The sequence below is a fragment of the Gymnogyps californianus genome, chromosome 20, assembly GCF_018139145.2.
Source record: "Gymnogyps californianus isolate 813 chromosome 20, ASM1813914v2, whole genome shotgun sequence".
Taxonomy (NCBI): domain Eukaryota; kingdom Metazoa; phylum Chordata; class Aves; order Accipitriformes; family Cathartidae; genus Gymnogyps; species Gymnogyps californianus.
Genome location: NC_059490.1, coordinates 7,705,869 through 7,720,406, shown reverse-complemented (window position 1 = coordinate 7,720,406; position 14,538 = coordinate 7,705,869). Strand labels below are relative to the sequence as shown.

General features: G+C 40.8%; 1 protein-coding gene across 1 annotated transcript in view; it reads right to left on the bottom strand.

The window, feature by feature from the left end:
* EFCAB5 (EF-hand calcium binding domain 5) overlaps positions 1-14,538 on the bottom strand; it is a 41,165-nt gene that overhangs the window by 19,972 nt on the left and 6,655 nt on the right. The window contains exons 4-8 of the mRNA XM_050909205.1: positions 12,683-13,258; positions 8,151-8,307; positions 7,392-7,455; positions 5,479-5,549; positions 1,717-1,872 (exon numbers count right to left, since the gene is read on the bottom strand). Coding sequence (XP_050765162.1) covers positions 1,717-1,872; positions 5,479-5,549; positions 7,392-7,455; positions 8,151-8,307; positions 12,683-13,248 — 1,014 coding nt within the window. The 5' untranslated portion in view covers positions 13,249-13,258. The remainder of the gene's footprint in view (positions 1-1,716; positions 1,873-5,478; positions 5,550-7,391; positions 7,456-8,150; positions 8,308-12,682; positions 13,259-14,538) is intronic.

Here is a 14,538-nt window from a genome sequence, read left to right as displayed (position 1 = left end):
AGGCAGCCACACTCACCATGCAGACTGGAATAACTGCCTGCTACCAAACAAATGTAAATTAGGAACTGAAACAACTGCTTTGCTGTGCTTTGCAGAATGAGTACTACAGGTAAAGGATCACATTCAAGTGGTAGAAGTCCTTGGGTTACTTTGCATCTTTTATCTTCCCTGTGGGTACAGTACAGCAGGACTTATTAGAGCTACACAAAAGAAACCAGGTCAGGTTTAAAAGAACTGCATGGTCCACACTACAGTGTAGTGAACTCAATTTGCAGAGCAAGGCTACGTTGGAGGCTAGAAACAGCAACCATGTTTGTGCTCTGATCGTTTTTTTATGGGCAGCGATGGCGCCTGTACTGATAGCTGCTCACTCTTGTTATGTTGTGCTAGTATTTTTGGCTCTTTGCCTCTGAGATTCCACTGGGATTAGTAGCATGGAGATGGTGATTACTGCCACAGAATTAATAGGAAGAAAGTCACATGAAAACATGAAAGGGAAATAGGGGATCCTTTCAAAATGCATGGCAAAGATAGGACTCAGCTTTATATATTACTCTACCCAGAAGGATCCATCATAGCTCTTCTTGACAGAGCAATAGGAAAATGAAATGTCTTCTAGCTGAGAAGTAGACACATTTCTTTCCTCATCCCTGAAACAGCAGCTTGCCTGCTATTCTCTAAAACACACCATTGGTGTTGAAACGTGCTCTGTAATTCCATTCTCTTAGAGGTAATGACATTATTAGCATGACATTGTAGAGCACAGTTCATTCTGGGTAGGCACGCTGTAAACATCACTAGAGGAGTGGTGGATGGAATATATAATTTATGTAGGGGAGAAAACTGTAAGATTATGGCAACCGTTTGCTGTGTATTAGCCAGCAACTGGCTAACTGAGGCTACTCATAACAAGTACCATACTTTTTGGATGAAGCCCAAGTTTTTAGCAATAGCTTATGCCGTTGATTCTTCAGCTTCTACTATTTACTGGTTTTCTAATAAGTCTAGCTTTTTTTTTTTTTAAAATGGGGATGCAGGTGTATTCAGAGGATGATAGATAGAGTTTAGAGCTGCTGAAAACCAAATTATGGCTTTTGAGTTCCATTTCCAGCTCTGTAACTGACTTACTGTATTTTAATTTCCTGCCCATAAACTGTGGCTGAAGTTCACAGTACTTTTCTCAGAGAGGTTGTAAAGATTATTTTGCATTTTAAATTTAAACTATGAGATTTATTGATAGAAACCCTAACGGTGTATAAATTAATGCAACATAATTAACACAATATATGTTACTATTGTAGTAATGTGCACATTTGTCAAGGTCAATCTATATCAGGTTATCTTTGTGGAAATACGGCTGAATAAATAAATTAGCACCCAAACATTCTGAACGTGCTGTGGGAACAGGTAATGACCAGAAATAGTAAAGACTGTGGTTAATTTCTTCTCCAGAATCATCAAACTTCAGCCCCCAGTCATCACGTTAGGTTATTCAGTTTCTAATTAGCCATCAGCTTATAGGTTATTGGCCATTTCTGTGTCTAAGAACTATGAATTTGAAAACAATGCAGCAGCTATTGTCCTCTAAAATAATGCTGAGTAAGCACAAAGAGAGCATCTAGAGTCGTGATGAATAAAAAGATAGCAGTGACCCAGAGAAATACCAAACTGGAAGCATCACCATATTGAAAATAGGTTGAGAGCTGCTTTGCCTACCTTTCCATAATCACAGTGTAGGAAGAGATCAGTAAACATTTGCCTCCACATGTCATGTCTTATTGCTTCTTGGAAGTCATCAGCACACTGACAGAGAGGCTTCAGGATTTCTTGGAACATGTCATTTGAAAGATGTTCAGCGTAGGAATGGACATACTGTGGAGAGAAAGCAGCAGTGTAAATGGTTAGCTTTCTTCAAGTATTTTCATCTTTATTTGAACTCCTAAAAATCTATTGCATGCAATGAAATATATAGGAATTTCTGGTGTAACCTGCTAACATAATGCAGACTGGGTGCATGGATGCTACGCTGCCTACTTTGTTCTTTCTTTCAGAAGCAGCAATATTCTCCAAACAAGCCTGGGACACTGCTGCGCTAGGCACTGCACAAATGCATCTTGGACAGTTCCTTTCCTGGCCCAGAGGTCACTTACCATGTTCAGTGGTTCAGCGATGCTGGCTCAGAATCCCTCCTATGAAAACCTTAAGCTAGCTTATCTCAGGGAGGATCTAAGTTCTCCATGGTTTTCTGCAGCATTTAGTATTCCTGACTTTACTCCCCAGGAGGCATTTTGAGCCATTAGTTTTTGCAGAACTGACAGTCACTCAACTCTCTAATGCCACAAAATGACCATTGCCCACAATTTCAGTGTTTAGAGAACCAGTCTGGATACAATAAAAAAAGGAAAGAACCTTTCGAAAATGAGCCTGCTGTCACCTAAGTCCTCTGACACTGGGAATACTACTGACTCGAGATTTATTTTAAGTTCTAGCCTTGGAGACACTTTAACGCTTTGGATTTATAGCCATGTGGTTTTTATGAGCAAAAGCAATATGGTTCTAAAGATGTGGTGTGCATGACATAAATAATAATGGCCATCAGAACAAACCACAATCCCAAAGCCTGTGCTGAATTATTATAGCGGGTTTCTGGAGCCAGCCACAGTAACAGGGAGCCCATACAGTTAAAAGGAGGAATTTCTAAAACACAGAATGTTTCCCATTATCCCATTTTTAGAGTATGGATACCTGACATAAGTGCTGGAATGTCTTGGCCTTGTTGAAATGCCGCACAGGCATTAACGAACTGAAATATTAACATATGTTGTTATTAGTATTCATGTCTATATTGCATAATTTCCAAATATATGGGACAAGTGGAGAAGAGAGGAAGAGCAGAAAAGCAGCAGCCAACGGCCTGAGGGGTGGCTGGTGGGAAAGAAGAACTCCTAACGCAACGTGTGGTTTTTCTGCATTTCAGCATAAAAAGAGAGGATGTAGGTGGGTTGGAGAGAAGGTGGCAGATCTGGGGCTACGTGTATCTACTAGCTTTTCAGAGCTATTACAACCCGGAGCCCTGTGACAGATGAACCTTAAAGATGACAGCAGTTGGGAGGAGGCAGGTTGGACAAGCAGCTTGTTATTTTGTATGTCATCTTGATGACACATCCAAAGGCTTGTGTATTAATACTGCTGTCTAACAGCTTCACAGAAAATTTTTTAGAAGCATATATTCGGCTATGTGGGCAGGAGGAACTATCATAGAGTCAAGCTTTTCTTAGCTGATGTGTGTAAAGCACTCTACTGTGTAAAGTACTGTACACATAATAAGCATACATTTATTTATTACTAACCAAGAGATTTTGACACCCATCAGAAGAAAGCTGGCACACCTCCTTCTTGCTATCCAGTGTGAGACCTCGCTGTAGTTTGTGAACACATTATCATCAATAACAATGGATCTTTGCTTTTTGTTCCTATTGATCTCAGTAGAAATCGAGTAAGCCACATGCAATCATGGAAAATAATCTCACCTTTAAAGCCTGATTCTGACCCTACAAAGGCAATGTGAGTATTTCCCTTGGTGTCAATAGCTTTGTGTCAGACTGCTGGGGGTTCTGCATGTTAGAGTACAAAGCCTGTGAAATAAACTATTAAAGACTGGTCTCTGGGATTTAAACGCTTTTAATATAAACGACCCCACGAGCTTGTCGCGAAGGACGTAAAAATACAACAGCCACTGTTTTGCATGTCCGAACCCCCCCCCCCCAAACCCAACAACAACAATGTGTGAGGTCTCTCTACTGAGTTTCTAACAGCCTTTAAGTAACCCAAAGCTGCACTGAATTCAAGGAAGAAAAAAAAAAAGCGCCATTTAATTTTAAGGTCCATTAAAAAGCAATGCTTTCCACATGTGAAAGGGCCTAGACCAGTGTGGAGAAAGATCATCTCTCTTTCTGGTTTTGGTGCATGATGCAAACTGATGAACAAAGGTAAATTGTAGCTGAGGATTAGAAGCAGCCCTGTCCTGAGAGCAAGGCTTGTGATTATGGAACAGTTTCCCAAGGGAAGTGATGAAAGCCTCATAATTTGATTCAATTAAAACCGGACTGGAAAAAGCATCAGAGAATATATTCTGAGAACAATGTTGCGCTGGCTGGTAAATCAGACAGCTTGACAGTCCATGTCTTTTGTACTTCTGATCTCTGTTGTCATATCTTCAATTGAGTTAAAATAAAGAGTACACAAAATATATTTTAAAACATTTTTCTAATGCTAATGGAGCATGAATTCATTCAGTGCTTATACATGTACCATCGGGGTTATGGATTGATGCTTCATTTCAGTGACAAAACCAATTCTCTGGGCTCCAATTATCCACAATAGTTTTCTTAATTAAATGCAGTTATTCTGAGGTTAAATTTAAAAATACCTCATTTCATGCTTAAAAAAGCCTTCAACAAGTTATCATAAAAATGCATCTCTGTGCAAAATACCAAACATGTGAGTCTCCTGAGAGCGAAGAAAGCACAAAAATCACACATGGTTGCTTGAAATCAGTCTCTGCACAGCTGCTTTATACGCTGGTTTTAATTATTGTAACAGCACCCACTAGCACTGCTGCAATTGAGGGTCTGTCATTAGTTCTATTCTAAACATCCCTTTTCACAGGTTTAATTACCCAGCCATAAAATTTAGCTCTGTCGTAGGTAGAACTGGCTGGCAAAGTCTTGGCCTGCAGAGTTTTTCAGTAAATATAGTTTGAACCGATTTAGTTGTTTTCAAATTGATGAAGAGTGGCGTAATGGGGTGAAACTTCCAACTACATTTATTGATTTTGGTGAGTTAAAAACACACTTCTGATGTTTCTCAATGACAGCTTTTGATTTTAAAACTGCGTATTTTTCAGCCTGGTTATGCTCCTCAGACATTTATGACACTGGTTGCAGTTTGGTTATGGCTCAGGCCAGTAATAGTTCAGGGCAAAAATGGTAGGGCTTCTCATCCCAGTTCATCACTTGTTAGGTTTTTCTATGGTTAATAGAACTTAATGAGAAATAACAATACTTTGGGGACAGTACTAATTACCTCAGGCTAACGGTTATATTGGGACACAGAACCTCCCTTGAGCAGCCAATGCAAAATCTGAATTCACAAGTGATTCAGGGCTTTGGCATTCTGGAAGGGGATTGAGAGGGATGTCCTAAAAACCACTGCTACGAGAGTTACTTCTCAGAGAGCGGCACAGGCTGCAGCTCTGAGGAAAGCAAAATACTCCCCCGTTGCTGGCCAGAATGGAAGTGCTGTGACAGCAGAGGATGGATACGGAGATGGAACTTGGAACGTCCTGATACAACCAGTTACCTGGGTGCTGGAGAAGTGAAGCCCTTCACTTACTCATCTTAGCTGTCCCCAGGGAAATGCCAATACTTTGTGATAAACATCATATGCTGAATCGGATGCTCTTATTTCATTTCTCACCTCTGTGAATTCATCTATGTTTTCTTTTTTTTCCAATGTGTCTACGATTTCCAGCTTTCTGTCACAGATTGCTAGTAAAAAATGAAGGGATATTGGTTTAGAAAGCAAACAGTTGTGGTTTTGCATATTGTACACATTTTTTTGCACACTGTATGTTACATTAACTTTCTTCTCATGTTGAATTACATTTATTTGAGGTTATCCTACACAGTAGCTGAAGCATCTGACTGTAGAGAGGCTATCTAAATCTGATTCTTACATATTTCTCTTGCTGAGAATCCGCACTTATCTATTCAGCACTGTATGGTCATACTTATTCTTGACATATGTTGATGCAAATTGCAGTGCCTTTAACGGTACTTACAACTAATTACGTGAGGGAAGAAATGATTTTTGATTTAACAAACAGATAAAACTGCCTTTAAATTCTGGGGACACGGATTCTGCTTTGCAAGAGTGGAATCTGAAAATCATAGTAATTTTCCCAAGAAGCTCTGTGGGAATATTTTCACTGATGATGATATTCAAAACTATCTTTTGGTCAGCTTCTGGGCTGCTATAATGGAACTGAGAAGATATGTCAAATATCTACATAGATTTCTGAACGAGGTCTTTAGGCACAGACACGCTATTTTTGTTGGGATTATTTTTCTGTTCTTTCTTCTACAATATATCAAGATTAATAAGAAAATTCACCATAGAATGCATTTATCTCTTGTTGGTTAAGACATTCCTAAACTATACATTATTAAACTATAAAACAAAGCTTAATGTTCCGTTAATGTGTATTGGATGCTATTAAATGAAATAAATTAAGAAATGGAGCCACACTATTAGTGAAATATGACATCAAGCACCTCCAGCATCTGGAGAGCAAGCATCTGGACAGAAACTTCCTTCTCAATCTCACGTCCCAGTATCTGTTCACACGCGAGAACCACAGCCACCACAGCAGGAGCACAAGGGCTGTGTTTGGCATTCGCGCAACGTACTACCAATATAGGATGATTACTCAGAGGAACAATTCTGTAATATAGAAGGGGCTGAGCAAGGGCAAGCTCTAGACAGAGGTGACTCCAGCAGCAAGCAGAAATGCACTGTGGAGGTTCCCTGCTTATCATCCCATCTTCCAGCAAAGGCAGATTTGTTGTTATTATTGATGATCATTACAGGCTCTTGCTGTAAAGGGCTGGCAGCAGGCTGTATGTTGCCACTTCAATGTTCCTGGCTCTATCTATTCAATTATCATTATTCGGGGAGGTCAACTGTAAGCTATATAAAGTGGACAGGAATTATGGAAATCTTTCTGTGCCGAGTGCTCGGGTTCAGAGGCCCTTGTGCTGTGTGTCACTGGTATGCCTGGGACTGGTGAAGGGAACGGCTCGACAAGATGGGCTATTTGGTGGAGTGTTAGGTAAGCTTCAGCACTTCCCCTGAAACCATAAAAGGTAACAACACTGTCAGACTTTAATTTTGTTGATCCTGCCTTTCCTCCATACCTCCCAGTATGCCAGGCTGTCCATGGGATTTCCAAAACCTCCCATGAGATGAACACCATCTGATAGGGCAGGTGAAGAAGGAGGTTGTTACAGTGATTCTTAAAAATAGTGATAAGCACATAGCAATGTCTGCCTAATGCAGGATGTAAGTGGAAAGGGCCTGCATCTGATCTTTCTATCTCTCTGAAAGATTTTTTAAACATCTTTCCATACTTTTCAAGATCATATTAATGAACCACATGGTGGTTCAGTCTCTTTCCAATCTGTCTGAAGATTTGTGGTTCATATCCTAGCTGGTGTAACTACCCTTAGAGGTTCTTTCTCTGTTACTAAATCTGTTTGCTGTTTGCTCACAGTTTGCATCAGAATTCAGACCACAGAAATAAAACTAAAGGAGACACATTGAAAACTTACCTTTTCTCACATCTATGGGAATAGAAGCAATGACGTCCGGAAAAGACCTCAGGGCACTCTGAACCTACAAATCAAGGTAACAGTCAAAGGCCTGTTTCATGCAGACAACAGTAGGCAATTACTAAAATAAATTACCCGGAATAATCAGTCGTACGGCCTGCCGTGCTTCTTACCACACATAGGTGGGCCCTGTTAAATGTAGATCTTGTCTATGTTGTACTGTGTGTAACCACAGGACAATTTCCTAGGGGCCTTGTGTGACTTGTAAGAAAGATGCTTGTACCAAAAGATGTATTACAATTACTGCAAATCTCATCTTTTATGAGCTGCAGTATCAATTTGTATGAGTCACAGGGGTAGAAAGAAGATTTAATGGAGGCCACAGGGGAGCAAGAGTGGCTCCCCCGGACCTTTTTAAGGGGATTCTGAGGGATAACCAGCTGCAGAGAAGGACATCCAGTGATGAGGTATGTATCCAACAACCTCAGGAGTATCTGAGTACTTTACGGGGCATTTAGCTTCCCAGGACCTCTGTGAAGAACGCATTGCAGTCGTTCAATGTGCTCGTGGGGAATCAGGGCTTGGTGAGGCGAAGTGGTAGACAATGACCTGCACCCTGACCCTAAGGGATGTCAGAGCCATTACCCATCCTTGTGCTCCATGCTGCCATGCCAGGGCAGATGGCACTATCACAATCTTCCTTCTCCTCCTGTCTGGAACAATCACAGCAGTGCGTTAACAAGGATCTTCCCTAGTTACCTGTGCAACCGGTATTCTGCCACTGACATCCACCGTCGACTCTTTGAACTGAATTGCCAGCGCCTCCTTTCTCATCTCTTTCACTTGAGACGTCATATTGTCCACTTGCTCCCTGTCCTTACGTTTGTTCTTTGCCTCAGCCTTCATCCTGGCCAGCCTGTAGGACACGGAAATATGGTTTAGAAAGATACCATCATAAACATATTTAAGATAGATTAAGCCTACCATGAAGAACAAAAGGAAAGGAAATAAATTCTTACTGAAATTCTTGTCCTTCTAGTACAAGCAGATATTTTTCCAAAGAAATACTTGATGTTTGAGGCACAAAATTACTAGTGTGACTATTGGACTAGATGTTAGTAATCTGTGTTTTCAGAGGGCAGCTCCAAGGTGGTGAGAGTATTTATATTCTGACAGGTATCATCTCCTGAAATCTAGTGTAACTATGAATCTGAAGAAATAACCTCTGAGTGTCAGATACGTGCATGTGGAGAGCGCCTCTTGTAGAGTATACAGTAGACATTTAAGGAAAAATCATCTGTACAGCTCTCCTAGTTTGTGTAGTTTCAACATTGATAAATTTTACCTTCACATTTGTAATGGCATTATTCATTTATTGTGTAGATGTCCTTCAATTTTCTTTCAATTTTAGCAGGAAGAGAGGTGCCTAATTTTGCTACACTTGATTTACCAACAAAATTGCATCAGTATGCATTTGTCTCAAAGCCTAAGTACCATTTCACATAAGCACTTCACTGGCAAAGAGCAACGTTCAATGAAATTTCTTAAGCAGTCTCACACGATAAAGTCCTTACTGCCTTAGGACAGGGATAATACCCCAACCTCTCCGTCATTTTGAAGACATAGAGTTTGCAAGCTTGGACTAAAAGTACCTCCCTTTCTTCTTCCTTCTGTTTTCTTTGCTTCTCTAATCACCGAGCCATGCTTTTCCCAATCCTCCATTTTGCACAACAAAAGAACTGAGTAAAATCGATCCCGTAGAACTCATCTGTTTGATTTTGACTTCGTTCATTTATGAAATGGAAAAAAAGCCGTTACGAAGTTCAAAATGCTTAAAGCCAAAGGATCAGTTCATATGGGGAGAACAGTTCCTGCTCACGGAGGCTGCTAGAATCTCTCTGCCTTGAGACAGCTGCCCTGCTCACCTCTGCGGCGCTCGCTTACACCCTCTATAGCTAGTCAGAGTAAGGGCAATTGCTCCTTTTTTGTACCTGAGAACACACTAGTCCAGAAACCGTATTTTAACTAACGATTTCTGCTCCCTTATTCCCCCTGTATTTCACGTATTGTGAAGATGGGCTGATCCTGTCCCTGCTCTCTTCTGTTGCTATGAGGTCATCCTAGAAATTATAAAACAATGATATTTTCTTTAATGAATAGAAAGGCCTGTTTAACATGTTACAGCAATACGCTTTGGTCACAGTCAGTTTTTTCACTAGGTACTTGTGCTTCGTGGCCACTTATCACAGAGGTTTCTTAATGAATAATTGGATTCCTTAATCCGTCGTGGGCATTGCACAAGTGCCTGCTGAGGCAGTTCACCCTCTGGCACTTTGATAGCAGGGGAAGGATAAAATAATTTCCTATCTATCTTCCGACTCTTTGACAGACACAGCAAAGAGGAGGTATGTAGGTACCATAGCTAAACCATATAGCAGGTACCAAGCTAAATGAACTAACAGATTTTTCTCCGACGTATGCTCCAGACAGAAAGAGAAAACCAGACCGTTTCTAGCTGCAGCTCCTCCTCAGGAGTGATCTGCAAGCTGAAAGCCGAGCTAAGGCCATGCTAGGAGTTGCCAAGGTGCTCTGGTGATTAACTTGGGCAGCGCCCAGCACAAGTTACATTGCGTGCTGCACCTGCACTGTGCTGCAGGTTTGCATTTATTTCCAGGGTCCTAAAACAGCAGGCAGCTGTATCCTCTGCCTGGTGTCCCTGGTGTGGGACAAAGTGTTTCCCCCCTAGACAATGACGGCAAAACAGGCTATAAGAGTGCTGGGCACCCGTTTCAAAGTGAGCTCATTTCAGTATTAGACATTTCCAGAAAAGATGAGATGGCAGCGAGGGTGACTTCTCCCTGCAGAATGAAACATGTTTCTTCAGGAAGACAGCCGCCTAACTCCCACACAAGGATGGGTGACTCAGACTGAAGGACTACCATCCCTGGACAAATAAAGTCTCTGTTTCAGGTATCAATCTAGTTGGATAAGGAATTTCTCCCATCTGTTCTCGTGCATGCCTTGACTCCCAGTCAGGTGGCAGTTAAGGAGAGAGTGGAGGAAGCCTGAGAGAGCTCCCTGAGGACTGGTAAGCTTTAGATAGGAACCTGTGGTGAAATCCTGCCTTTCCTGAAGGTAACGTCAAGGCTCCCGGGAGCTTCATTGGGGCCAGAATTTCACTCCTCATCTTTCTGCTGCTTATGTGAGAGATTTTGAGCACAGACTGGCATTCGTCTTGTAACATTTTTTTCCTGTTTAGAAAGCCAGTGACTCACATTAGGAGTCTCAGTGCTACATGGTGTCAGTAAAATCCTCTGTGCTACTGTGGTTTAAGAATCCTATGCAAATCCCACAATACAGCCATCACAAATATGTAAATCCTGAGCTGCTGTGAATGCAAATCCCATGATACTACTACCAGCAGATATGCAAAACCTGCTACAGCTATGGCTACATAAACCCCCGTGGCAGTGCTGTCTACGGAGAGATTGATTTCTACAAGTCTTGATAGTCACTTTTTTGCATCAGCTCCAATAGCTACAAATTGAGAACCTGTCTCCAAATGTAAACATAGACTTAGCAGCCAAGGCCAAGATAACGTGTCACTGGTAGCCAACACTTTGTGTTCTACAGGAAAATCTGACCTCTTCAGAAATAAGCTCTGATTCACAATGAAAGCTAAGAGTATTTCAGCAGGAAAAAAACGCCAAAACCCCAAACCAAAACCAAACAAAAAACCAGCCCCAAGCCCCAGGAAATTTTATGTATTTTAATTCAATTTCTTTTGCAAAATAAAAATGAGATATGGTTCTGAACTTCCTGCATCCAGGTGTCCCTCTGTGAAGCAATATGAATGGTGAAACAGTCCCCAAAATAAAGGTGTGGCAAGGCTCACATCCTAAATATCCCCTCAGAACAGTCTGTGCTTGAGTGAAAGCTCACTGAAAAAGAAGACGTTTCCCCAGATCATTTGTTTCAGTGGATCGGCATTTAAAAAATAAAAAATAAAACTGAAAATCTTTTACCAGCTCTGGTTGTACTACTGTATGTCTGCTTACAAAGAAAAACCAAAAAGCTGAGCTCTTACACACTGACCACAATCGGTCAGTTATAATTATTTTTATCTGTGGGGGAAAAGGAGGTAAGTGACTGTATGAAATTCACTTATCACACTGCTTTAGTTGTATTCACACAAGGCATGTTCCTATACAGTATGTGCAGTAGAAATGCAGAGAGACAGAAACTCAGAGCAGTAGAGAGAGATTTAACATATTCTTTTATTCATTATAATACTGGGAACTTCAATTATCTTCATTTAGAGTTTATGCATAAGACATGTCAACATTGTACTTCCCTAATCCCTGACACCGAAACCCTGAAACCAATTTTCAAGCTGTATGTACTATTTATGCAAATAGAAGAGACAGCCATTCAAATAGAAGTCATTATTCTACAAACACAGATACAGAATGAAGTGATCTAGTAGTGAATGAGTAATTTTGACATCATTCACAATCACCTCTGGGTCATCTATAAACACACATGGTCACTTCTATATTTTTCTGAATAGAGCAATGAAAATGAAAGCATTATTGTTCACCTAATGCACTCTCATTCTAACCTTAGCATATTGTAAGATGCCATGGAACCCCCTTCCAACATTCATTAAATATTATACTAAAGCAGGCAGCCTAGAATACACCCCTGAAGTAAGCAACATAATAAAGTACGAAACAGTTTATATTTTAAAGGGAAAAAAGAATCTGAAAGGAAAGCCTAAGTAAAAATCCCAGGAGAAGGAGTTTCTACAACATGCCAGGACAATGTTGTTGTTGGTTTGGTCAAGAGAAATCATCCTGAAGGAGGAAAAAAGGTTATCTTTTTATTAAGTTTGGAAGACTATAGAAGAAATGATCTGAAGAGTCCATAGACCTTTGATACTAACACCTGTCCTAAAGAACTGCTGTCACTAACCTAGACCGGTTTGAAAGCAATTTGCATTCCACATATGTAATTAAGATAGAGTCTAAAGGGGAATTATATACTTGTGAAGGGCAGAATATTGCCTTAAACAGGAATAACTAGTGTTTCATTTTATGTGACATGTTCTGGCATTTGTCCTGCTTCTCAAGTTTTTATGAGAGACAACTACCATCTCTGGCACCGTACTCCACAAGGTTCATTTTGTTTGACACTTTGTCAGCCAGGCTGCAGTCACACCATTTCTTTTGTAAAACAGACCAAGACAACGGCTCTGGTCTTGTGACCAGCCACACTTTCAACTCTCTCACCTCTCTGATGTTGTACCTGGCATCTCAGTTTTTAGCTCCTCCACGACCATCTTCATTCCTCTGAGGTACGGGCCTGGTTTTGTAGAAATACTATACTGAGGGTTATGTCTCATCAGATATTCTCCAAGAAAACCAATGGGGTTAAATTTGGTTGGTTCTTTGTCTGGTGCAAGCACATTCTTTCTTTCCACTTCCATTAACAGTTTTTCCACTCCTGGGATTAATGTAGGTAGGAGTTTGTCAAGCAAATAGATGCGAGTACCTAGTGACTCTTTCTCTTCACTGAACCACTCTTTGGACAGCCAGTCACAGAGTTCTCTCTTCTTTACCTTTTCTTCTTTTGCCTTTTGTGCGTGCATCGTCTTCACCTTTGTCTCCTGCAGCCTCAGACACCTCTGCTGTACCTTTTCATAAAAGCACTCTTTCCACGGAGCATAATTACTAAGACATGGCAGCTCATCATTCCCCTGATTTCTCTTCATTTCTGTGGCAGACATATTCTTACCTCCAAGTTTGGGATGTTTTAGACCTGCAGTTTGGGCTGCTTCTTCTGGCTGAGCAGCCATACTTCAAGCACTGTGACACAGAACAAAAGCAGCATGTTAGATAATGCCAAAAGATGCAGCGGTGTCCTAGCCCATGACACCGGAAGAAAGTCTATTGTTAGGAATTAACCAATATTCTTTTTCTATGTTCCTTTTTTATTGTTACTGCTGCTTTGTACTCTTAAATAAAGACGGCCCCTTTACTTCAAAGATCAGTAAATGATTTATAAAGATTAATTATGTATCACAACAGCCCTTGGAGACAGAGCAACTAAATAAGTGTGTTCCTTTCTTACGGGAGAAGAAACTGAGATACAGAAAAGAAGTGATTAATTCCAGGTCACTTAGAGACTCAGAAACCAAGAGGTGAACAGCACTCGGAAGTCTTGTCCCCCAGTTCTAACCAGTGAATTCCTCTTACCCCTAGAATCATTATTTCTGTTTAGGTCCCATTCCATGCCTCCAGGAAATCCAGTGGATATGAGACAAAGGAAGCAAGTAATGGAAAATACTAGATGCCTAGGAGCAAGATTTCTCTACGTGCCGCCTTCTGCTTCATCTTTTCTGTAGCTGTGAAAAACAATGAGGAAGCTTGTCCCATAGACTACTTAATTTCAACTTTGACAACTATTTTTTCCTCTGGACGTTTCGTTAAGGTAACGAGGTGTATGGGTTAGCAGAGCTCCTACAGAAAGGGAAACTCTACACCATGATCTCTGTAATTAAGCTGTTCACAAGCACTTAATCTTGTAGATTATTCTGTAAAAGACAGACCTACAGAGAGTTGCAGAAATTTCCCTTTACAATTTCCCACACTCCACTGTTTTCTTCTCAAAATGTTCAGTCTGTGAACTATCAGGAAGAAACTGCGTTGCTCACAAGGCACAATTTGAAAACTACTGCTTTATGTCTCCACACATAACTGTCTGCATCTGTAATGGGACTTACACATACAGAATGGAGCAGAATGTTGCCTAACTACTTGATTCAAAGCATGAAAAATCACCAGCGTGCTGCAAAAAACCCAGCTCAATGTTAAACAACAGCAAGGGAAGGGTGATATTAATAGAGAGAGCCTAGCGCCTTTCCAAATTAAAGATGAAACTCCACTCTGAACTTGCTGCCACGCTATCCTTTTCAAGCTCTTATTTAAAAGTGCTTTTCACTAAGGCCTTTCAGTATCCATAGCAATACCATTGCTTCTGATGTGTTTTGCTCTTCATGTTTAAGCATTTGTAGCTGTTCGGAAGAGAGTTCAGCCTTCCAGGAAATGCATAAATGTGATCTACAGCCCTCCTGGCACACAAATGT